Source organism: Myotis daubentonii, chromosome 14, assembly GCF_963259705.1.
Source record: "Myotis daubentonii chromosome 14, mMyoDau2.1, whole genome shotgun sequence".
NCBI lineage: Eukaryota > Metazoa > Chordata > Mammalia > Chiroptera > Vespertilionidae > Myotis > Myotis daubentonii.
Window position 1 is genome coordinate 31,751,205 of NC_081853.1, and position 27,008 is coordinate 31,778,212.

Sequence of the window (27,008 nt, forward strand, 5' to 3'; positions counted from 1 at the left end):
GAATATCAGGTGCCTCCAGATGTGATCCCCTGAGGACAGTCATTTATGCAATGTACAGTTCATATCCTGGGTCTGATCATGAGGAGAGATCATACAAACCCCAAATGAGAAAGGTTCTATTAAAAAAAAGACAGTATTCTTTTAAAATGTTATTAGGACAAAACAAACAAAAAAGGCTGTAGAAATGTCCTAAATTAAATGGGACTAAATTAACATGACAGTGAAACACAATATCTGATCCTAGAGTAGATCTGTACTAGAAGGAAGAAGTGCTAAAAAGGACATTTTGGGATCAATTAGAATAGAGACAGAAGATTAGAGAAACTATTTTATCCCTCTTAAATCACTGACAATGAAAGCTATACTGTAGTTATGCAAGAGAATATCCCTATACTTAGGACACACAGAAACGCACAGGGTATACGGGGATAGAGGGCTGTGATGTATGCAACATACCTTCCAAGAATTTAGAAAAAGAATACCTGGGGTGGGGGTGGGGGGAGCAGGCAAATAATAAAGAAATGGGGTAAGATAACAATAGGTAAAGAATCTGGGCAAATGTTATATGGATGTTATTTGTATTATTCTTATTCTTGAAACTTTTCTTTGTTTGAAATTTTTTTAAAAATTGAAATGTGCAAATTCTTTGATTCAGCAAATTCTCTTCTTAGATTTCTTTTACAGAAATATCTATCCAAGTGTACAGAAACATCTCCATAGAAGAATATCCACTGAAGCACTGTTTGAAATAATACATCAGAAACACCTAGATGACCATCCCCAAAGAGCTTGTTAAACTGTTTCTACAGTTCATTTGTGCAAAGGATGCCTGAGAAAGGGCCTGAGAAAACCTACAGGCAGACACAAAAGGTCTCCAAAGGCATGAGGTAAGGTTCTGAGAGGGGAAAAAGTCATTTTCGTGGTACATCATTAAGTAACAGAGCACGTCGATGAACAGATCAGTATATATAGTATGAGGCCATAAAAATTATATAAAAACAAAACACACGCACAATACACAGTAAAGTTGGGAAGGAAACCTATGAAACTATTAATGATAGTGACGTCTGGGATTTGGGTGGGCGGAGTATGTTTCATTTCTTACATTAAACACACTTTCATATTTTGATATCAAATATATGCTTGATGTGTAGAAGATGAGCATTGCTGTTATAAATAAAACCATAATTTTTTTTACATGTAGCATTCTAGAAACTTCTTTAGATCCCTTTCTTCAGATGGGTTGACCCTTCAGGTTGGACCAATAAGCCCCTCTCTCCTTGCCTGCTCTGGGATCAGGTGTTGGGGGGGGAATGGGAGGTTATGATAGCCACAGTCTGGTGAGTGGGACTGGTGATAACAGTCATTAAGAGGCACAGGGAAAGGGTCAGGTCTGGGTTGGAAGAACAGAAACTGAGGGTCTCTTCCTCCCGCTGCGGAGAACCCGGCTGCCTTGGATGGTGATAGTGCTTCCTGGGTACAGGGGCTCCTGCTCCATTCTACACCAATTGCTCTCTTCCTCGGTATCTCAGATCTCCAAGGACATGTTTGTCACGCATTAATTAATTTCTTACTCACTCCACACCCAGTTACTGAGCGGCACATGGAGGCTCAGGGATACTGTGATAAAAGAGGAAGCCACGCCAGCTGCAGGGCTGGGTAAGAACAGGAGGCGGTGGCAGAGGCTGTGCATTGCATCTGAGCAGGCGGGGGAGGGCGCGGCCGTGAAACCAGGGTGAGGAGAGCACGGTGGAGGCTGGGTCACGGGCCCGGATGCCTGTGGTTGTTCCCAATCTCTCATGCTTCTGGCCTAGGATTCTATTGGCCTGCCTAGTCCTGCACAACAGAACCCTGTCTTGGGGTGTGCTGGGAGACCTGACTTCATTTAGACTTTAGCCAATGCTGCTTGCATCTTATTTTTCCTTTCCCCATGGGTACATTTTCTGACCTACTTTGGGATTTATACATTTTGTTATTTCTTAGAAAACCAACTCCTGGAGTTACTCCCACATTCCCAGCCCTAACTTTCCTCCAACCTGTTGGGTCTAGATCCCTGGTCCTTGCCTCCCTACCTGTCCCTCTTGAGCCCATGGGAGCCCAGAGATGGATTGCTGTATGGGTGTCTAAAAGGCAGCCGGATTCTTAACAGTGGGAGAAAGAGACCCCTCAGTTTCTCCTCCTCTAACCCTGGACTGAGACTTTTCCAGTGGCTCTTAGTGGCTATTTCCAGTCCTACTCACTAGACTTGGGGCCTTCCTAATCTTGCCACAGCCTTGAAACTCTGTCTAGAACTGTGGGGCCAGTGTTTCAGAATTTTCTGGAAACATCTCCTGCTGCAGTCCAAAGACTCTCTCTTTTCAGAGGGTCCAGACCCCATTTTATCTGGGACTGGTAAACTATAAGTCCCCCTGCCTCTTTCCATAAAGAAAAAACAAAAACAACAACCCACAATTCCCATTTCTACCAGTCATGGCTTCCCAAGGCCTGTGAACCCATATCCACTGTTTCCTAGGAACCCAAAAGGCTCAGGAGATAATCCTCAATCACAAGTCAAGAGATGCCCCGAGTTCTTGAGATCTGTGGCCTCTGCACATGGTAAGCCAGCTGGCTTGTTGATCCTGGAGTTTCTATCTCCTACAGGAACATTTCAGTATATCCCAAGATCTATAGGACTTTCACCTTTCTGGCCTCTCCAGCTTGTATTTTACTCCCTGTGCCCAAGGACAGGTGAGATGAGGAAGGTGGAGGACAGGGCATCCTAGCTCTGAGCAGAACAGGCATGAGGGAAGAGAAGCAGAAATTTAAAAACTAGAACATTTGTGGGGCAGAAAGGAGCTTGTCTGCTTTCCCCTCGTCATGCTCTTCTCTCCCCTTCAGGTAGATTACAGACTGTTTAACTCACAGGTGTGGGAAGAGTAGATCGTGATGGAACGAGACCAGATCTGAAGAGCCATAGCCTATTACAGGGAATGGCAACCTTGGAACAGATGAGAAGCTTAATGTTTTTTGTCCAAAGGTCATTCCAAAACATCCCAGGTGAAAATCAAAGAGAATGTGATCTTCAGAATGTTATTAGGTTGAGTTTCCAAGCAGGACAAAGAAACAGTTTATTGGGTTACGGAACCATCTGAAATATCCCCTTGTCAATGACAAGTGTTGACACTGTGGCTGGAGTTGGAAAACATCATCTTGCAGCCATGATAATACAGACCAGTTCAGACAAGAGTCATTGATGGCTGCTAAAACTAGGGGGAAATTTTTGATGAAGAGCAGGGTATTACATGGCCTATTTTCCCACAGACTGCTTATCAGTTGTAAGAGAAAAAGATATGTAAATATGTACCGTATGTAACTATACACTGAAGAAGTGGACAAAATCTTGACCAGGTGATCAAAATTAATAACACTAATGAGGGGCAGATGGACCTCACGTGTCTTGAGATATGACATCCTAGGCAAGACACACCATCACTGATGTAGGATTATGGCCAAGAATGTAGAGCCTGAATCTAATTATAAGGAATACCAGAAAAGCCCAAAAAGAGGAATGTTCTATTAATAAAGAAGGTGACTATATTCTTTAAAAAATGTCAATATCATAAAAGACAAAGAAAGACGTGGAAATGTTCCAGATTGAAGGAGACTGAGGAGACATGACAACTAAATGTAATACCTGATCCTATCCAGCAGGTCCTGGATTTTTAATTTAAACAAAATTAAAAATCATATCCATTTAAAGAAATTTTAATCCAAATAAAAAAGGGTTCTTGAAAAATCTCCTTTTCAATTGATTAGGTAACTCAAGAAGTTCTCCAACCAAACAATAACATTGTTCTTAAAGAGAAGCCGGTGAGGAGCCCACAGACATTCCTATCACGCAGACCTTTGGAGCTCCTAAAATGTATCAAAATGTCCCTGGAATCTTTTTTAAAGACCAATATTGGGCAAGCTTTGTACAATCTCTTATAGGTCTAGAAAAACTATGATTGTGGACGGAAATATTGACACATAAAATGACCTTCTGTCATTGCATTTGGTGGCCCATGCTTTTCAAATACTGCACTTGACATGGCAAAACCCTTGTTTGGAAAGAAACCTTGGGAAAAGCTCAATATTTAAAACAGAGGAGAGGCTGTGGTTGAAGCAGGGTGGTGGCCTGGAGCCCAGCGAGGTACCCCCATCACCCTAGCAGTGCCCCTGACCCAATTCCTATTAACTCCAGGATATGGAGAGAAGAGCACCTACAAGCAGTGCTCACATACTAGAGACTCACATATGAGGGCTGAACCCACATTTTTTCCTTTTCCTTGAGTCACATATATGTTCTGACATGATTGTTGAACTATATAATATATATATATATGTATATATATGTGTGTGTGTGTGCATATGTGTGTGTGTGTGTGTGTGTGTACTTGATTTCAGAAAGGAAGGGAGAGGAAGAGCAAGGTAGAAACATCAATGATGAGAGAGAATCATTGATTGGTTTGATTGGTTGCCTCCTGCACGCACACGCACACACACACACACACACACACACACACACACACACCCCCCGCCCACACTGGGGATTAAGCCCGCAACACAGGCATGTGCCCTTGACCGGAATCGAACCCGGGACCCTTCAGTTCACAGGCCAATGCCCTATCCACTGAGTCAAACCTGGCTAGGGCTGATTATTGTACTTTTGAATCTTTGCTTCAAATGGTTAGTCCTACTACTGATGGTTCAACTACTCATTACACCTAAATGGAGTGTATGCTTCCTGACGGTGGCTCAATGAGCTCTAATTTCTTAACAGAGGCATTTCTGCTATAATGTTGTACACACATTTCAAACATCCTCATATTCTGCAAAATTGCACAATTAAACATCAGAGCCTATGGGGGAAACTTACATTTGGAGAAAATCATTCCAAATGTAACAAAACCACAACAATCCTAATAAAATGAGAAGCACAGGTAAATTACAAGCTGCTTTTGCACCAGTGCTTCAGGTTCTCTGCAGCCTAAATCTTGCAGGCCCTGGGAGGCATTCACATCACTTAGTGGTTAGTTTCATCAAAATTAAAAATCTGATCCAGAGTATAGACTTCTTTGTGAAAAAATTAAAATTTAACATAAAGGAAAATGTTTTCATAGTTTCCTCATCTTTACCAGATAACAGAGTGGAAAACATAGTGGTTTTGGGAGCCACTAAACCAGCCACTATTTGTATTAAAGAAAGGCCTTTCTGTCAATGTTCAGCTTTTTTCTTAAGGTCTTCTCATTATGCTAAGGCTTTCTCTTTAATTGTAAGAAGGCTTGCCCCAATTGCTTCAAAACATACATCTTGGGGAAAGATTACATGAGAACCACAGGACTTCTACTACATACTGACATCATTCCCCCTTAATAATCATGTATCGAGTGAGTCTGCCTTGAAGAAACAGGTACTGTCACAGAACAGGCTATATCTCCATTCCCATTGTTATGAGGAACCACAGGGGAGGAGACAGCAGTCGGACATCTATCAAGTGCCCACTGGGCACCAGCTCCTCTGATGGGAACTTATGTATTTAATATCATCCAAATTTAACCATCATACTAAGAGATAGGTTCTTAGCCCCATTTTACAGATTAGAAAAGTGGGGCTCATGAAGTAATACCTCATCAGGTCACAAAACGTGTTAGTTAGCAGAACTAGGGTTTAGCTTTTGGTCTAGTTCCCATCCATTGCTCTTTACATTCCATTGCTTAGATTTCATATTAGGATCCTTCCCCTTGCATTAGTAACTAAAGGGAACTTGTCCCACTCATTGCTAATTATATTTAGTATGTCATGTATTGTTGGAACAGATTTTCCCCCTCCAGAACAAGGTAAAATAATTTGCTAAGAGCCAGAATAATTTATTCTAATTCATCAGATTTTATAGTAACTTCAATTTTTTTTACTTTTTTATAGGACTTCACTAGTAGAAGTTTGTTAAAGTACTTTCAAGACAGTTTTTCCTTTGATCACAATAATAACGTGATACAGATCAAGTATTACATACTATCCCATCCAACAGATAATGGAACTGAGCCTCAAAAAGGTAAAGGAACTTAACCAAGTTAAGAATTGGCAAAGTTAGGATTCAAACCATGTTTTCTGGCTCAAAACGCAGCCTTGTCCTTATAATTGCTGAGGGAACCACCTTCGAAATTATCTACAGTGAAGGCCTGTGTATTGAATCTGTCATTAGAGCTATTGAACCGAGTTATGCTACATGATTTGAAATGTGATAAAACATTGAGAAATAAAGCAAGGAAAGAATGAGTTTAGTGTGTTTGTTATGAAAGATAATGATTACTTGTAGGATAATGGGTATTAGAAGCCTATACAAATAAACAACCCAAAAAATTGAATAATGGGTTTTAAATGATGATGTCTTATTTACTTACTAAAATAATCTTCTAATACTGAAAACTATAGTAGAATGCTAATCATTATTTTGGGTAATAGAACCACGGCATGTGCAATAGGAAAAAGTAATTTAGGAGGAACATAAGCTATCATAAAGTGATAGTTAGGAATCAGCTACCCTTCTACCTATCCTCCTCCCTTTCCTGGCCAAATTCTCAGGGTAGAAAATGCAAATACCAAGCTATTTCATAACATTTTATTGGTGACGTTGGTTTAATGGCACATGAACTCACACTGCTTGGCAATTTTGGGTGGAGTCTCCCTGAATTTTCCTCATTTTTTTTGAACAAGGCATTTTTCATTTTGCACTGGACCCTGAAATTGTGGCGATATAGATGGATGAAGTGAACCACAAGAATATGGGATTTTTTCATGAAGGCAGAGGGGTGATAAAGTTTGGAGGGCAAGGAGGATTCTGACTCCAGCCTATGACCCTGGATGGGCGCACCCAGAACATGTGTAGGGTCTGGGGCAAGAGTGCAAGTGGAACCCAGGCTCTTGGCCCATTCCCTTCTCCTCTTACTCCAGCGCAGTGAAGTGTGTTGTGTGCATGCCTGTGGATACCCCAGCCCCATATCTGACCCCCACCTACACCCCCATCTGCCATTCTCTGTGCACCTAGGAGTGGGCCAAATTCCTTTCCAAAGGAAAAGTTCTCAGAAACGATGGGTCCTAAAATCAGGGTCCATGGCTACTCCTGGCTAAGTGTTGGGCCAGGGCCCCAGTATATGTGCCCAAACCAAATACACCTAATAGAGAGTAAGGAAGAAAATGTGCCTGGACAACAGCAGGTATCCTTGTCCCACCTGCCATTGAGTAGCAAGATGTGAAGCTGCTGGGTCAGCCCTGGGCACACTGGGTTGTGGCTCTGAATTTTAATAGGAAATTTTCAGATGATTACTGAATAAAGGGCAATCTTGCTCTTGTCACCTGGGTCCCTCCCTCCCTTCTTCCTTCTGCTCAACTCCTTGGCCACAAGAAAATAAAAGAATGAAGACCTGACAGCCATTGCCAACTAAGAAAAAGAAATACCCTTCTCCAACAAGAGAAAGAGCTGGCCATAGGAGAGGCAAGCAGCTTGCAACTCATACGCTGAATCCATGGCCTTGAACTTTACTTTACGCCTCTTTTTCTTGTCTTCAAACACCCAGATGGCATGTATTCTCTAAGTGAGCAATATTAGTGGATATCTACATGGATCTTTTCACCGAGATTCTTCTTTTCCTGTTTTTTGCTCTCTCGCTGTCTCACAAGGAGAGGGTTTACTTGAATGCTTCTGTGGGAAGATTACAATGAAATCCTCACCTCCAAAATCCTCCCCGCACATTCCCCCTGCAGCTAGAGTATCTGCAGAGTGAGCCCCTAGCAGCATGGCCTTTGATCAGTTATCCTCCTGGTCTTGCCCTTCCTCCCTCCCTGGGCTCTCTCTCTCTCTTACACTGTCTGACTCCCCCTTTCTCTTACCTCTGGGTCTGTAAACTGTACTGGATGAGAGTTTCTTTGCTGCCCTCAGATCTTTGAATCCAGCCCTCCCAGAGGAAGCGCTCGGCCTTGATGGAGCTGGTTTTGGGCTTCTGGAATCTTTAGAAAATTGCACTTGCTTCTGTGTGCTCTGGGAGGGCTGGATTGAAGGGCCTGGTTCCTCTTTCTGAGATAAACACTTTGCCTTCTAGAGATTCTCTGGGCCCATGACCTCTTTTTATGAGGAGGCTCTCTGTTGCATGAAGGGCTCCCAGGCCAAGCCCTCCCAGAGGCCCTATTAGGCTGGGTACATGGGCAAACACTTCCACCCCCTGTATCAACTTCTCTAACCATGCACAGGAGTCCCACAGAACTAGAGGGAGATTTGCAAAGACTCCCAGAACCTCAAAGCTGGTCAGGACTTTCAAAACTTCATCAGTCCTTTTATTTAACTTCTTGTGGTCATAGCTCTTTGAGGGCAATGCTCCAACAAAGAGGACACCCCAGTGAACTCAACCAACAGGGATTATAATGTGTTTTTTGGTTTTGTTTTAACTTTTCTTAAATATCAAAACCAGATTAAGACAACCCAATGAAAGAGAATTACAGGCCAACATCCCTCATGAACATAGATGCCAAAATCCACAACAAAATTCTAGCAAATTAGATCCAGCATTACATCAGAAAGATCATATACCATGACCAAATAGGATTTATCCCAGGGATGCAAGAATGGCACAATATCCGCAAATCAATAAATGTGATATATCACATAAACAAAATGAGAGGTAAAATTCACATAGTCATATCAATTGATGCAGAAAAAGCATTTGACAAAATCCAACACCCTTTATTGACAAAAACTCTTAGTAAAATGGGAATAGAGGGATCATACCTCACATAATAAAAGCCTTATATGACAAACCTACAGCCAACAACATACTCAATGGGCAAAAACTAAAACCATTTCACCTAAGAACAGGAACAAGACAGGGATGCCAATTTCACCACTCCTGTTCGACATAGTACTGGAAGTGTCATAGCAATTAGACAAGAAGAAGAAATAAAAGGTATCCAAATTGGAAAAGAAGACATAAAACTGTCCTTATTCGAAGATGACCTGATACTGTACATAGAAAAACCCCAAAGACTCCATAAAAAATTATTAGACTTAATAAATGAATTTGGCAATGTAGCAGGATACAAAATTACCACCAAAAAAATCTATGGCATTTTTTTATACACCAATAGTGAACTTACAGAAAGAGAGATTAAAAAACAATCCCATTTGCCATTGCACCAAAAAAATTAAGATAACCTAGGAATAAACGTAACTAAGGAGGTAAAAGACCTGTACTCAGAAAACTACAGGGCACTGAAAAAAGAAATAGAGGAAGTTAAAGAGATGAAAGAACATACTGTGTTCATGGATTGGTAGAATCAACATCATTAAAATGTTCATACTACCCAAAGCAATCTACAGATTCAATGCACTGCCCATTAAAATACCAATGGCATATTTTACAGACCTAGAATGAACTCTCCAAAAATTCATCTGGAATAAAAAAAGACCCCAAATAGCTGCAGCAATCCTGAGAAAGAAGAACAAAGTAGGAGGGATCTCAATACCAGATATCAAGCTGTATTTTAAAGCCACTGATCTCAAAACTGCCTGGTACTGGCACAAGAACAGACATATAGACCAATGGAATAGAATAGAGAACCCAGAAATTGGCCCAAGCCACTATGCTCAATTAATATTTGACAAGGAGGCAAGAACATACAATGGAGTCAAGACAGTCTCTTCAATAAATGATGTTGGGAAAATTGGATCGATACATGCAAAAAACTGAAACTAGACCACCAACTTACACCATACACAAAAATAAACTCAAAATGGTTAAAGGACTTAAATGTAAGATGGGAAATAAAAATAATAGAGGAATCCACAGGCAGCAAAATCTCAGACATATGCCAAAGCAATATCTTCACTGATGCAGCTCCTAGGGCAATGGAAACTAAAGAGAAAATAAACAAATGGGACTACATCAAAATGAAAAGCTTCTGTAGAGCAAAAGAAATCATCAACAAAACAACAAGAAAGCCCACTGCATGAGAGACCATATTTGCCAATGTTATCACCGATAAGGGTTCAATCTCCAAAATTTACAGGGAACTCATACAACTAACCATCTGAATTGTTAACTGCTGTGCTTTGCACATACTAGGTGCTCAATAAATATGTGTTGGCTTGGAGACAGCTGAAAGAGGCATGACAAGGACCTTCCCCCAGGTGGTCAGCCCCTCCTACATGATGACAGGCACATGGGGAGAAGGGTTTGCCCATCTGTTCCCACACACCAGGCTCAGAGCAGAGATAAGGCATCTCTGAGAAACCTGAGTCACACTTTGCTCCAATCCTCAGGGCATGAGCTGGCTCAGACTCTGAAATCCCATCCTGATCTCTCTCATGCTAATAATACACTGGCCTTACTAATAATAATTATGCTGAGTCTTTTTCAAAAGGGCATTTCACTCAGGGCCTGATATCCCTAATTGAGCATCTGGTGACAAAGTGACCCGGGGAGAGATAGTCAAGGAAGGAGGAGGCAGAACCAAATGAAGAATTATTTGAATGGCAGAGCATGGGGTAGATTTGAATTATTCCTCCCTCATCTTAATTAATGCTACAGAAGAATTTCCAGGGGACCGGGACTCTGTTATGTTGGCTGCAATGAAAGTGCCCCCCTCTTTTCCTTGATTGTCTTCATTCTTCTCCACTTTCCCATCCATCCAAGAGATAGCCTGTTACCCAAGCTCAATGACTGAAAGAAGAGCAAGAAATAATAATTTGAAAATGGCCTCATGAAGGAAGCTATGGATGGAAAAGGGAGGGGAAGTATGATTTATATGTAAAATCCACCAGGGACTGTGGGGAGACATGAAGCTGGACCTGGGATCACTGGATGGAAAGCCAGCAAACCTTGCTCGTTTTGACAGCTGAAGGTCCTAGCCTGAGCTGAAACCTCTCAGGCAAAGGGATCAACCTACTTAGCAGCAACGTAAAAAAATATTTTATTGGTATTTTTAGACAGAGAGGAGGAGGAGAAGGAGGGGAGAGAAACACTGATGTGAAAGCAGAACATTGATGGGCTGCTCCTGCATGCTTCCTGAGCGGGAATCAAACCAGCAAACTTTCCATGCACGGGATGACGCCCAATGAACTGAGCCATACGGGCCAGGGCAGCAGCAACTTCTGGGGATGGGCAGGTGCAGACTGAGGGGGCACTGTCCTGAGGCTTGCAGGAAGGATTGTCTTTGAGATAATTTCCTGCTTTCTTTGCACCTTGTAAGTACTTAGTACATTGTAAGAAAAAAAATCTAAAACATTCTATAGCAGTTGCACTCACTTCTCAGTGGTAATGAAAGGAGGAAGCCCAGCTGTTACTGACTCAAGGTTTGTGTCTGTGTGTATCTATGTCTGAGTAGTGTGCATGTGTGTGTGTGTGTGTGTGTGTGTGTGTGTGTTTCTGTGTGTCCCTGACTGTGCTTTGTATATCTATCTGTGAACACTGCACTTTGAAAAATGAAGGATATTGATATTTTCTTGCAACACGAGTTTGTGAAATAAATATATGCCCCCACCTGTAGTTTCAATGCAATGGTTCCTGAGTGTGGTCCAGGACTAGACCTTTCAGCATTATCGGGGTATGTGTGTGAAATGCACATTCCTGGGCCCCGCCTCAGATCTACAGATCAGAAACTCTGGGTGGGGCCCAGAAATCAGCATGTTCACAGCTCTTTAGGGGGTACTGTGCATAGTGAAGTGTGAGAACCACGGTTTCAATGGACCCAGCCATCTGAGTTGCCTTTCCCCCTGCTTTCTCCTGAGAAGTTTTCTTCAAAATTCTTCCCCGATGATCCTGTCATGAGGGTCCTCCACTTCCCTTTGTGACTATCAGCTTGCCCTGGGCTGCGGGAGGCTCTCTGCTTTAGTGCTTTCTGTTCGGGGCTGAGCAGGAATAGGCAGAGTTACAGGATCTTTTTTATCAGTTAGCCTTGAAAATGCACACCTGAGTATGACTTGCCGTGGGGTGTGGATTCTGAGAACGTGGAAAGCACACGTGGCAGCATCCACAGCGATCACCTGAGCCACAGCCAGGGCAGGACTGACACTGGGGCTGCTTCCCCTTTATCACATGGGGCTTACAAATTCTCACAAGTCCCATTTTATAAACGAGGAGACTGGAGGCCAAGTTTATAGAGCATAGTTCGAGTCCAAGTCCTGCATTCTTCCTGCCATGTTCAAAGAACCACCTTGCCACACCAGAGTGTGAAAGGCTCTAGATAGGTCTTTTCGCCTCCTTCCCAGCCCACCGGGCTGAAGACAGGACTCAAATGGGCAGCATAACATCATGGAATAAAAGGTCAAAAACTTTTTTGTGCAAGAAAAGTCCTGAGAGATATCAGCATGGATGATCTTGGCTACACTGGATGCTCTCTCCTGGGAACACAGTGAGGACAGAGACTACAGCTGAAACAATTCATGGGAATAATGGAGGAGGATGGAACAAGGGTCCTGCCTCCATGGTGACCTGGGTTGACCAAAATTCATCACAGGGGGACAGGGCCTCTGTAGAGCACATGTGGGACAGGCCTGATTTCCCCCAATAGGTTCTGGGTAAGCCATGGGGCCAGGTGCTCACAGAGATCACCCTTGGGGAGAGGCTGTCCCTTGTCCCACAAGGAGGATGGGCCCTCTGTGCTCAGAGCCCCAGGGAGCAGTACAGGAAATGAGTCTGACTCAGATGGGGCAGGTTCTAGAGCACGGGTCCTCAAACTTTTTAAACAGGGGGCCAGTCCACTGTCCTTCAGACCGTTGGAGGGCCAGACTATTGTTTTTTTAAAAAACAACTATGAACAAATTCCTATGCACACTGCACATATCTAATTTTGAACTAGAAAAACAAAACAGGAACAAATACAATATTTGTATTTGCATGTGGCCCGCGGGCTGTAGTTTGAGAACCCCTGTTCTAGAGGAAGTGGAAGAGCTGAGCTGTCCCTGAGTGGGTCCAGGCATTCAGTGAGGGGCTGCAACAGGAAGCTCAGTATGTGAGGAAGAGCTGGGGAAGGGACCAAGATCCAGGAAGGACAGGGCACAGCCGGCAAATCACCTGAGATGGTTTTTGCCTCCCACAAGGAGGAGCAGATGCCCAAGAAACAGCGCTGTTTGAGGTTTACAGGGGGGACGGAGCAGGGCAGGCAATGTCAGCAGACATCACGAGACAGAAAACGAAAAGCAGGAGGAACTGGGCCTGGAAGGAAGTGAGCTTCAGAAGCTGCAGAAACACAGGCAGGGAGGAGCCAGGTGCAGGTGAGGAGAGGAAGGAGCAGGGAGAGGAGCAAAGGGGAAGGGGCTGAGGGAGATCAGAGGCACCTTGAAGATGGAGTGAAGTTCCTGATGAAACAGGGAGGCCTGCGGGGGCAGGGCTGGGGGAAAGCATGGAGAGAGGCTGGAGACTTCTCAGACAGCCTGTGGTTCTGAAGGACAGGGAAGCTGGCACTACTGTAGCAGAAGGAACTGGCGGAATACTAAGGAGGGAAGATTTCGCTCACAGAGGGACTGGATGGGGCCTCTTCCTACTGCTCAGGAGAGAAGGCAAACCATGCTGGAGCGGAGCTATGACTTAACCAGCAGAAAGCTGCCATCGGAGAAGATTTATGGGATACAGTTGGGGCTCCACCCACCAGTGTGACTGGGTAAAGGGTGAATGTGTATATGAGCCCCAAATGTAGAGTTAATCAAAGATATGGTGCCTTTCCTGGCATGTAAGTGCCTGTTTTTTCCTTTTGATAACAGGAGACAGGACCAGTGAAAAGCAGATGTGACCCATGGAGTCAAACATGGAGAACTGGTCTGTGGTGGTTCCAGCATGGCGTTATGGACTGAATGCTCTTGTCTTCCCAAAATGTAGATGCCGAATCCCTAAGCCCCACTGTAACAGGATCTGGAGATGGGACCTTTAGTACATAATTAGGTTTGGATGAGGTCATGAGGGTGAAATCCCCATCATGGAGAGAGACCTGAGCTCTCTTCCTCTCTCTGCCTTGTGAGGACGCGGTGAGAAAGCGGCCATCTGCAAGCCAGTCAGAAGGTTCTCACCAGAAACTAAATCTGCCAGCACCCTGATCTTGGACTTCCCAGTCTCCATAACTGTGAGAAGTAACTGTCTGTTGTTTAAGCCGCCCAGTCTGTGGTGTTTTGTTATAGCTGCCTGAGCAAACTAAGATACACGGGAAGGCTGACTTGAACACCCATAACAGTATGCAGAAATGTACCTGCCAAAAAGAAAGTTGTACCGATGTTAGAGCCCAGCCCAGCTCATTTATCTGTCCTCTTAAAGAACGGGAATATTCCGAGCAGTTCAGACTGCCTCCCTGGCTTAGTGGGTTTATTCCAATCACAAGAAAGCACAAAGGAAGGAATTTTTTCTGTTCATTGTCCCAGGAGCCTGATGGGAAGGAAATGCTTCTGGAGCTAGAAATCGCAATTTAAAACAGAGAAAAAGAGATGTGGGCAAAAGGATGGCAGAGAATGAAAACAGAATGAGAGATGAAGTCCAAGGCCTACTAGGAAAGACTAGGAAACTTTAATATTTTCCTCTCTCTCTCTCTCTCCCTCCCTTCCACTCTCTCTCTAATCTCTCTAAAGCTCAATAGAAAAAATATCGTCAGGTGAGGATTAAAAAATAATCAAAATGCTCTAAACAAATGTCTTTCAAAAATTCGTAGGTATCAAAATTGCCTGGGAAATTGTAGTAACAATTCCAGGGCCCAGACCGTACTCTACTTCAATGCGTCTATCAGGCGTGGGCAAACTTTTTGACTCGAGGGCTACAATGGGTTCTTAAACTGGACCGGAGGGCTGGAACAAAAGCATGGATGGAGTGTTTCTGTGAACTAATATAAATTCAAAGTAAACATCATTACATAAAAGGGTACAGTCTTTTTTTTTTTAAGTTTTATTCATTTCAAACGGGCCAGATCCGGCCCGTGGGCCATAGTTTGCCCACGGCTGGTATGTGCTTCTTATTAGCTTTCCAGACAAGTCTGATACTCACCAAAATTTGAGAAACACTGTTAAAAACTAAACCTACAGTCTACTCCCAACCCTTCTATTCCTCCAAGCAGTTTCCAGATCTAAGGCACCCTTATCCATGTAGAGGCACAGGTCGGATACAGGATATGATCCTTGGACCTCTGTCGCCTTCACCTCCAAGCATCATTTACTATCAACTCCTTTTTATGTTACTCCCCCGATCCCTCTGAGCTTCATTTTTTCCCCACTGCCCCATTGCCTCCTGACCTCTTATTGCTTCTACTGTTGCCTTTCCCACCCATCATCCACAATGCAGCCAGGATACATGTTTACATATAAGAATATATATATATATATATATATATATATATATATATATATATATATATATATATATATATATATATATATATATATATAACAATTTTAAATCTCTAGAAAAGTTGCCAGAATACGACAAAGAATGTCTATACACTCTTCACCCAGCTACCCCATTCCAACCCTCAACAGTTGTCCCAGAAATGCTCTTCATACCTGGTTGGTTATGCGTTATCATACTTCCCTAATACCTTTCAATATGCAATAGATGCTCAGTCTCCTTGACCTTCATGACCTTAGAATTTTTAAAGGTCATAAGCCAGATGTTTAATAGAATATACCTCAATTTTATTTAATCTGATATTTCTTCAAGATGAGACCAAGGTTATAACTTTTTAAACAGAGTATGTTATATTTTCTTTTCATCGCATCCTATCAGGTGCCACTCAATGTCTGCTGTCCTGTTATTGCTGATGTGAACTTCAATAACTTGATTCAGATGGTGTTGCCAAACTTCTCTGTAAAGTTACTTTCTCCCTTTGTAATACATATTTTTTTGGGGGGAAATACTTTGAGGCTATGTAAAATCCTATTTGCCTCTCAACTTTTATCCTAAGTTTTAGTATGCATGATATTTCTGAATCTGATGGTCACCAATAGTGATTTTCTAATAATATCATTTTCAGTATTGGGAAAAGCTTCCTCTTCTTTTCATTTGTTTATTCATGTATATTCATATCAGTATGGACTCCACAGCTCCTATCGTACTCAATGGGTTATAAATTGCTAGTAACATCATCTATTTTGAGACTCAAATTATCCCATATTTGGACATTGAGAGGCCCTTCAAGCTGGGTATTGTTCTTTTGCTATGTCCCCATCATTATTTGAGCACTTTCTTACTCTCTGGAACAAAAAGATGTGCCAGCTTATCTAATTCTTTCTCTGCCAGTCCCTAGAAGGGGCCATTTCTCTAATGAGTCTTGGTTGCTTTTAGTGTAAAATAGTGTACAGAATCCAAAACCTGAATGCCAGGTGTACTCTTCACTACCCAGGTGTCATTGCTTTGAGGCAGTCACATCCTACATTTATTTCTCTATCATTTTATATGTTGAAAATCACAAGTTCATACCACTACTTCCAATTCCAGTTCAGCACCACACAGTTCATTCCAGCTTTCATGCTTTCCATATTTGTACATTATCTCCAAAATGTTTATCAATGACCCTGTATAGAGCTAATTTTCTAATTTGCTAAGCTGCCGGCGCCCTCACACACAGGTCTCGATCCCTGCTAGCACTTGCCTCCCTTGCTCAGATTTCTACTTCGATTGGGCCTGCTAAATCTCTTGTTGGTGAAAGAAAAAAGGAAGAAAGCCAAGAAAGTATATGGTTTTGTTTTTAAAGAAGGGAGAAGAAGAGCTTGGAAGGGAAAGACAAGAGAAAGGCCAAGTTATTTTTCTAAAATGAAAATCCATCACCTTTGGGTTGTGTGTGTGTGTGTGTGAGCACACACACACACACACACACACACACACAGCCTTTGAATGGCTTCCCATTGCTCTAAGGCTGTAAATTTCATCACAAGGATCCAGGAGGCCCTGCATGATGTAACTGCTGTTGACCTCCTTGGTCACTTTCCCTCTCTTTCTCCAAATACCAAGTAACAGAGTTTTCTCTCTAAAAGTCCATCTTCCTTCTTGCCACGGGTCCTTTGTATATGCTGCTAATGTCTCTTAATGATCTAAGTGGCCCCATTCACTTAGGTAACTTGTTTTTCAAATCTCTGCAGGAGCACCATCTTTGCCTCTGGAAACTTTCCTTAATGCCACTAGATAAAGTCAGACTATTTTGCTATTTATGGTTTTATTCTCACTCTCACAGAACACAGTGGTTCTTATCTCAACTGGTAATTACGAATCTGGCTGGTGGGTACATGGCTGTCCTCTGTAAAATTCTATCAAGTTTTCTGCATACTTGAAATTTTTCAAAATAAAACCTCAGGAAAAATAAATAAGTTCCAGGAATAGTAAATATTTAAATATAGAACAAAAACCCCAATAAAATAGTACAGGAAACTGAAAAAAAAACATTTTATAACGTTGGAGCAAAGAGAACTTTTAAAACAAAGCAGGAAATCCAAGAAAAACATAGAGGGAAAAAATAAGTATATTTTACTACATGAGTATTGACCGGTTTGGGAAGCCAAAGGGTATCATAAACAGTATCACACAAACAACGTATTCGTGTGTGTGTGGGGGGGGGGGGGGGGCGCTGATTGTATCATATATGCAGACAAAGGGTTACCATCCCTACTAGAAAAGGACTTCCTATAAATTTCTAAAAAACCAACAAATAACCCGATAGAAAAATAGGTAGAGATAGGTAGAGATAATTAACAGAAGAGGAAACAGAAGTCCCCATAGCTGTGTGAATATCTCTAAGTCAAATGCAAATGCAAATGCAAACAAAATGAGGTATCATTTTCCATCTTTGGGTTGGCACAGTTTTAAAGGTTGATCACCTCCAGTGCTGGTGGAGAGGCTGGAAGAACGGCACCAAACACTCCTGGTGGAGCGTGAATGTTTACAACTTTCAGAACAGCAACTTGGCAGTAAGAATGCCCGAGAGGCACACGAGACACAGAACAATAGGCATAGAATGATTCCACCTTTATAATATCAAAATTTTCAAATTTTTGACAAACAGAAAACTGTGAAAAGAGACATCTAATTGTTGAAATAGGTGCATCAGGACAGGGGTTGGTTAACACATGATGCCCCGAGTGCCAAACCTGGCTGGTCACCTGGCTCTCTGGGGCCCATCAGCTAAGAATGGAGTTTATACCTTTGTAAAGGGTGACATTTTAAATGGTTACATAATTTTCTACATAATATCCTCATTTTGCCTCTTGGCCAGCAAAACTTAAACTATTTACTTCCTGGCCTTTTAGTTACTGACCCCGGCTTCAGGGGAATGTAGATTCTTAGTTATCCTTTTCCTCTTCTTTCTCTGTAATGTTTTCATTTTTATAATGATGAATACTTTGCACGTTTAAAGAACATAGCTAGATCGGTAGATAGATCAGTCACTGTGGATGCCACTGACAATGGACATAGAAGATAAGAGGAGACCAGGGGGACTAGTTGGAAGCTGCTGTGCCAGGCTAGGTGAAAGAGAATGGTACTCTGGGATAGGGTGGGGGCCGAGAGGTGAAAAGAAGGAAGAGATTTTACAAGAACCTATCGGAGTTGCTGAGGGATTGGGCATGCATGGTGAGGCATACAGAAAAAATCAAGGCTGAGTCCTTGGTTTCAGTCATTAGTTGAGTGCTGCAACTACTGAGATGGAGAGAGTGGGGAAGGGAAACTGGAGAGAAAATCAAGGGCTTTATTGAGACCTGCGAAAGTTCTATGATAAAGTGTGTGGACTAGGCAGTGGACATAGATGATTAGAACTGCCTGGGATGTGGAGGGGGAGGCAGAGCAGGACAAACATTTAGGAGTACTGATCATGTAGATGGTACTTAGAGCTATCTGGAAGCAATGGAAAGGGAGAAGAGAAGGGTACCCAGAGTCTACCTGGTGACACAGTGCCAACCCCATTGGAGCCTGTTCCCTAAGGACAGACATCTCTGATGCTACTGTCAAACTGTTTGGATTCCCCCAAATCATCTGTTCCAAAATGCCCTCTTCCCATTGGCCAAGGAACACCATGGCTACAGAGTAGATACCGACCCTTCCTCACAGCCTATGCACAAATGCTTGCCTGGACAGCCAGCTGCTATCACTCCTCCCAGATGGATGGTTCCCCCAACACCTGGCTTCCCCAGTGGAGAGATGAGTTCAGGTCCCAGTCCTTCAGAGTATGGCCCTACCATGGGTCCTCAGACAGGTGTAGCCACCTTTTATTCATGCCATGCTTTTACCCGAGAATACCAAGAAGGACTTACCAAGGAGCTAGTGTAGGTGGGGTCTGAGGTGTCATCCTGGAGGTAGCGGGAAAGGCCAAAGTCGGACACCTTGCAGACCAGGTTACTGTTGACCAGAATGTTCCTAGCAGCCAGGTCCCGGTGCACGTAGTTCATCTCAGCCAGGTACTTCATGCCAGCAGCGATGCCCCTGAGCATCCCCACCAGCTGGATCACTGTGAACTGTCCATCATTTTGCTGTAATAAGACACAAGGGGCATCGGGATCAAGATGAGCTTCAGTGGTTAAACAAAAGCCAAGGTGCCACCGCCCTGCTGCTTGTCAGCCTCTCAGCTCTGGCTGACCGCTCACTGCCTCTCCTTCCCCACTTCCATCCTCATCCCTCTCCTTGAACACTCTGTTCTCTTCTCCTTGCCAAGCCCTGTCAATTTCATCTCCAAATTACACCTCAAACCTATCCATTCCTCTCCATCTCCACTGCCACCACTCTAACCAAGTCATTGTCATCCATCACCTCTAACGGCCACTGTGCACCTGCCCCTCCTCCCTCCCCCCCCCCCCCCACACACACACATCCATTCTCCACACCATAGCTAGAGCCATCTTTGTAAGACATAAATCAGGGCATGTCACTCTCTGGCTTAAAGCTCTCTAATAGCCTCCCATTGCATTAAGGTAAAGCTCCAAACTCCTTAGCGTGGCCCACAAGACCCCATGGGATCAGCTAGTGCCTCACCTTATGCCAGTGTAGCCCTCATGCCTGTGCTAAAGCCACAGTGACTGCTGACCTTCCAGTCTTTTTCCATGCCAGGCTCTTCCTGCCTTAGAGGCCTTACATATACCAGTCCCCCTGCTTTTCCCTCACTATCCACACCTACCTGCCTTTCAGGTTTCCCCAGAGAGGATGTCTCTGTAACCAGTCCCCTTCCTCAAATATATTTAGCATGTTCTTACAGTATCTTTCGGTGTATGCTCTTATTTTTATTCTTGGCACATATAAAACTTTTAGTTTGTGTGTGCATGCTTCTCTCTCTCTGATACTTGACTCTAAGCAATTTGAGCCTAAGAACCCTCCCTCTTGTGGTCACCACTGTATTCCTAGTGCCAAGAGCTTTTTTTTTTTTTTTAAATATATTTTATTGATTTTTTACAGAGAGGAAGGGAGAGAGATAGAGAGTTAGAAACATCGATGAGAGAGAAACATTGATCAGCTGCCTCCCGCACATCTCCTACTGGGGATATGCCCGCAACCCAAGTACATGCCCCTGACCGGAATCGAACCCGGGACCTTTCAGTCCGCAGGCCGACGTTCTATCCACTGAGCCAAACCGGTTTCGGCCCAAGAGCTTTAATGTAGGTGGAAAAAGCTCAGTAAATTTGTGCTGAATGAATGACTGGCACATATATCCCTGTTTCCAGAATTAAATGTTAAGGCATCTTCCTTGGGTACAATCAGCGCTGACACTGGGATAACCATACCGACCTCCCAGGGATCGGTGGTGCAGAAGTGCACACATGTGTCTGGCATGTGGACCCTACCAGAGAATGGGAGCTGTTGCTGCTCCTCCTCATGCCAATCTGCAGTGCTGCCCTCTCCCCAACCATCAGTGGGCTCAGTTTCTTGGGTGGATGCCATTTTTAATGGTTAAATGACAGGGTCTTCAGTGAATGCCATCCCCCTGCCTCCCCAAAGCCCCTGTGTCTTGACTCTGCACACACTGGTTAAATGAGTGAACACTGGGCCACATTGCTAAGAACACATTTCCCCATCTTGTCCAGCCATAACTGCTCCCCAAAGGGCTATGACTTGTGTTCTGTAAGTAGAGGATGGCCCAGGCATTGAAATGTTTGGATTGGAGGCGAGGTGGGAAGAGGCAGACATCTAGGGTCCAGTCTAGTTACCTGAACATCAGCCCTAGGCAAGCCAGTCACTCCCTCTGCCCAGTGTCCTCATGCGAAATGCAGGAAGCATAAACAGTGCGAGGAGCTTCCATTATTGGATACTGTCTGTATGTGAGATGGTACACAGGCACTCACGTGCATTACCTTACTTAAATATGTGTAGGACACATCATTCATGCATGGGCTCCTGCAAAAGCATTTTCTATGCAAAAATAAGTATGGGAAAATAAAAGGTCTCTTATAAAACTACCATGTTTATTGGAGAAAACTCCAACAATCAAAAAGTCTAACAGAGCCGTCATGAATTGTTGAAGACTATTCCTCATGAAAGATGGTGTTTACCAGGGTTATACCCCCTGATTAGTTGAAGGATTGGAACAAACTGATACTCTATCCACTCTTTTCTGAGATCCCTTCCAGAGGAGGACCCCCCCACACACACACATTGGAATTAGCATCCCCCAAATTCCAGGCTGTTTCTAACTCAAACCTTAATCACCTCCCCAGAATGCTTCCTCCGTAATATTTTCTTCTAACAAACTCCAAAAGCAAATGCAGAGCTGCCTTTTGGAAACTATTTCTCAGCACATGGTGCCCATCTATGAGAGCTGGAAGTGCAGTGAGGGATGCAAATTCTCCTTACTAATGAACTTCAGTCAACACCTCCTCAGGAAGTTAGCCAGGCTAGCACCGTTCCCTTTCTCTAAGTAGGTCTCTGGGGATCTACCTTCCCAGAAAGCTCTCGTGCAACTTCTGTATATTAGAAACTGTATTCTCACTCAGCCTGAAGTCACAGGGTCATATGTTTTCAATTTGGGTTGTTACTTCCTCTTCATGAATGTAGACAACAATGCCTTTGAAAACGAATGTCTCCCTAAAGAAGCCAACTTGTATATAAATGTTGAGGCCGGCCCTGGTGGAGATTGTAAACAACTTTGAGAACGGTAATATTGAAAGCATGTGCAGTAACATGTCTATGTTTCTACGTTAAGCCATTTAAGTCTTCATTGGCCTGTTTTATTAATCTGATTTGTTTTAAAATTTACATCAGTCATTCTTAGAGTTTCTGGGGACAGCAAAGGCTAAAAAGTAGCTAAAAGTCCAGGCATTGTAGCCACCCAGGTTGGATCCAGGGTCTGCTGCCCAAAGGCTGCATGCTCTTGGTCAAGTTATTTAACTTCCAGAGCAGTTATTTCCACACAGTGTAAAATAAGAACACAGTGTCCATAGTGTCCATTCTTCGTAGGGTTTTTACGAGGTTAAATGAGATGGCACATGTAAAAGGGCTTAGCTCAGTGCCTAGTGAATACTAAGACAGCAGCATTGGTTGCTGGTATTATCAGCAGGGCCATCAGTGTCTCACAAATCAGCTCTCTCATGTACCTGGGATGCATGATGAGAGAGACTAAGGACACCTGGAGCCAGAACTGTGGTGTGAGTTCTGGTTGTGTGGGGGTGACATCCTAAGATCATTACCTTTGGAGAACCTAGTTCACAAAGCATTCTGAACTCAACAGGTTGGCATCTGTAACAGCCCTTCCAAGCAACTGTAGTAGCATATGATCAGAAACTAATGACGTGGGTCTAAAGTTTGGATCAATTAATCAACAAACATTGATTTCTTCCATTTCTTGACTTTTGAATGGCAAGTCATACTTCACAGATATGCTCTCATCCTTAAAACTGGTTCTGTGAAAGGCAGGCAATAGTATATTTTTTAATAGAGAAGATAAATTAAGTCTAGAAAGTTTAAGTCACCAACCTTCAATCACTCTGTGTGGTTTTGGCTTATAACAAGATTCTAAGGCCAGAACAGCAATTACATCACTACTGACATTCCATCTCCAATCAATTGGTAATGGCTGTCTCAAAAGCTGGTTGAAGAAGAAGACTGTGTATAAGCTTCACAGGGAAGGAAGCCACGATTGATTAATGTCTGCTATGGCTATAGAAATAGAAAGAAGAGTCATTTCTACACTACACTCATTATGCTACACTTATCTGGCTCTTTTAACTCCTGTCCAGTGCCTTTTCCATGGGAATATATTGACTTTTGTGAAGGCCACTGCATTTTCTTTAGGGTCTGCAGGGTAAACACATATCATGATAAGACTGGATCATGCCTGTTGAGTTCATAATCTTGGTGAAACTTAAAGATGTAAGCATATTAAGATTTTCTGACATGTTCAACTGTTTGGTATTCATTTCATTGGTATAACTCCCCAGAAAGAACTTGTAGGAATATGAACAATAAAGATAAAGAAGATTAAAAAAGGTTTCTTTGTGACTTCAGGAAAAGATCTGCCATGCTGAGCACATGGCAAAAACACAGCACATAGAAGAAATACAGCCTCAGTGAAGTGATTTAAATTTTCTTCCCTTCATAAAGTGCTTTCTGCTGAAATTGCTTTTCTGAAAATTCACTGAAGCCACTTGCTGGCCCTTTTATTAGACAGGAAGGATTTAGGTATTTCAACTTCCATTGACAAATCCACTTCAGGAAATGAAACCCTTATTTGATTTGTTTGAAGAGAATGAATCATAGATTTTTTTTTAACTGAAAGAGACCTTTCAAGATCATCCTACTCAATGCCTTTAGTTTATAGATTGGGAAATTGAGTTAACAGATTTGTTCAAGGCCACAGGGTGACTCATGGCAGAGCCCAAAGCAGAACTTCAGCTTCAGGACTTCCAATCTGGTGTTCTCTTCCTGACATCTGGGTTGCTGTTGTCTAGTTTCAGCTCATGAATGAGCTTCCCTGATGAGAAATGTCTCCATTTGTCACTGCTCAGTGACTTCCATGAGTCTTTCAGTTATGACCATCTGTGAATGAACCAGCAGCAACCACCAGGCCAACGTTTAGGCACGAAAGCCTCACAGAGCACGGCAACCTTGTTGGCTCAAGCATGGGACATTGATGAGGTTCAGGGGTTGTTCCTAAATTTATGGAAGAGCCTCCAGATTAAAGCCCCTGAATCTGAATGCCAAGAAGGAAATATTTAATTGTAGATTTGCATGCTACATAATACCCATGACACAGACTTTGGGAAAAATGGAAAATAATGAACTTACTGAATGTGTGTTAAAAGAATAATGGTGTTTCCAATCCCTCCAGAATGTGAGGGATTCTAAGTCCCCAAAGGGGAGAAGAGCGGTGAGTGAACTGTGCTCACTGGATCCCCAAGGCAGAGCCTCTCGGATGCTGACCCAGGGCAGGAGCTGCAGCCACTGCCCAAAGGGGCCATGTCCAGCGTGAACAGACCAGTTGGAGGAGGGAGGAGACAGCTGCACACATTGAGGACTCATCCTTTCCCTATCTTCTCTGAATGGCAATCCTAAAATTATTCTACTTCCCAGAAGATGGACCCTACAGAACTTAACTGATGACCTACTTTTAGATTGTATCAAGCAGCAGATACATCAATTAATGTTGCTATGCTCCAGGGTCCGTGGTAAGGCTGAAATTAGATTTATAGATTACCTGCCTCCATGCCGTGCGAGGAGTCAGAAACGCTTCATTTCCCCTCTCCTCCTGGCTCTGCCTGCTCCGGCCGCCCCTTCCTTGCCGTCCTTCCTCTTTGGTTTTCCTGGGCTCCTCTCTTGCCCCTAGCTTTTCTCCCACTGCCTGGGCCTCATCATCATGAAAAATGCTGGTGTCCAATATGTGCCCATGTCCTGGGATGCAAATGGAAACAGCCTGTGCAGAGCAACGCTGTGGGGCTCTGATTTCCCGCAGTCTCCTGAGAATGAATCTCCCTCGCCCTGCGCGGCCCAGGGAGAGAGAGTCTGATCACAGTCCCAGATCATGTTGAGACTCTCTGTGAAGTACGGTCGGGTGACATGTAGGAAATAAATGACTCCTGAAAGGGCATGGAGGCTGGTTCCAGAAAACACTTTTTCTTCTAACATTGCCTTCTACTCACTTTTATTGGACTGTTTTCATGAGAGCTCTGATCATGAGTGAATGCCCCCGGGGAATCATGGTCCATACCCTGCTCTTATAGGAGAGGTTTGGCTACAAAGACAAGAGACCAGGCTCACTCAGAATAATAACTACATTTCTCCTGTCACTCTGGAATATTTTTTGTCCCAGAAATAGTTATTCGTGTTTTTCATTCCACTAGTATTTACCAGGCGCTCACTATGCTAGGTACTGGGGTGGCAAAATACAAGGTATAACCCATACCCTCCAGGAGGCTGTGCCAGGCAGAGTCCATGGGGCTCACAATCTACATCTGTTGTCCCCCCATCCCATAAAAAGAAATAGCCTACTGCTTAATGACTCATATGAGACAAAACGTGTATGCTCGCCCTGCAAAGTTAGTTTCAATACTGTGCATGCACAGCTTCTAGACAAGTCCCCTAGCTACCCTTTCTTTCATGCTGCAGTTCCCAGGCTCTACTCCTGAGTTTTGGAGCCACAACACAGCTGCTGACAGATTACCAAAGAGGCAATGCTGACTTTGGCCTTCAAACACACTGTTCCATTGTTTCACCCTACCTGCCTGCTCCCCCACCTGTCTGCAAATGCCTCATTCTCCAATTACAGATAAATTCTTTCTGGAGCCTTCTCTGGCTTCCCGGCAAGATTTCAGTTCTTTGCTTATGATACCTCTGTATTCCATGCATGGAGACAGATCCCTGCTGGAAGTTTTGGACACTAAGGTCCTCAGGGGCAGGGACTTTGGTGGCATACTGTAGTCTCTAAGGTGGACATAACAGGTCCCCCAACCCCTTATGTATACTAAATTGCTGTTCTTGATCAAAACGTAGGGCCTGTTTCCTCCCCTTGCATCGGTGGGTGAATTGCTATGGTTGAAATGATGCTGTGTTACAAAACAGATACTGCCTCCTCCTCTCGGGATGCTATTTTTGGGACTCAGCTTGCTGTGAGGAAGTCCAAGCCGGTCACATGGAGAGATGCCACCTGACACCAAGTATCAACCACAAGACACATGAGTGACAAGCCTTTGGATAACTCCAGGCCTCAGCCCTTGAGCTGCCCCATCTGACACCACATGGACTAGAGATGATCTGGCCCAGTTGCATTTTCATGAGCAACGCAAATCATTGTGCTAAGCCACTAAAGTCTTGGCCTGATTTGTTACACAGTATTAGAGCAATGTCTCTTTCCTCTCCATAGGCCCAGCACCCAGCACACAGAGTGACCAGAGCAGTCACGCCACGAATGTTTCAATGACTGACTACAAATGGTTCTTTGATCTGAAGCTACTTCTACTGTGTGACATCTTGGTGATGGGCATAGTCTGCTACTTGGTATCACCCAGAAGATCTTGCTCAGAAGACCCTGACCCATTCTTTGGTGCTGCTCCCCTCGCCCCTACCCTGGACCCTTTGTTCTCAGGCCTCCATTGCAATCCCATGCTGAGCTTTCATCTAAGGATGCCTTGCTCCTTGGCCTTTGCTTAGTCAGCTTTCACTCCCCAGACATCAGCGTCATGGCCATCCTCACCCACCCCTTCTCTGAGCGATGCCCCATAGAGATGAAAATGGTTCCAATGTGGCTCCATTTGGGCACACTGACAAGGATCTTTTACAGATCCCGAGCCATAAGCCTTCAGGTACGCCCACCTGTGCTGCAGTTTGGGTGGGAATCACATTCTTCATCAACCCCAGAAAAGACTATGGATGCTGGTGAACCAATATTCCCCTTTCTTGCCCAGAAGTGCCTCCTCAGAGGGCAGGTGGCCCAGACACCAGAAAAGGGCAACCTGTTTTATCTCTGAACTGCAAATGATGAGAGCTGGCTGGGGGGGAAGAGCAGCTGTGCTGGGAAAAAGGCAGAGAGGGCCACTGGCATCTGCATGAATCATGCAGGGCTATGAGCAG

General features: G+C 43.6%; 1 protein-coding gene across 1 annotated transcript in view; it reads right to left on the reverse strand.

The window, feature by feature from the left end:
- The window catches only part of EPHB1 (EPH receptor B1), a 409,178-nt gene that overhangs the window by 24,451 nt on the left and 357,719 nt on the right, over positions 1-27,008 (reverse strand). The window contains exon 12 of the mRNA XM_059663875.1: positions 19,277-19,492. Coding sequence (XP_059519858.1) covers positions 19,277-19,492 — 216 coding nt within the window. The remainder of the gene's footprint in view (positions 1-19,276; positions 19,493-27,008) is intronic.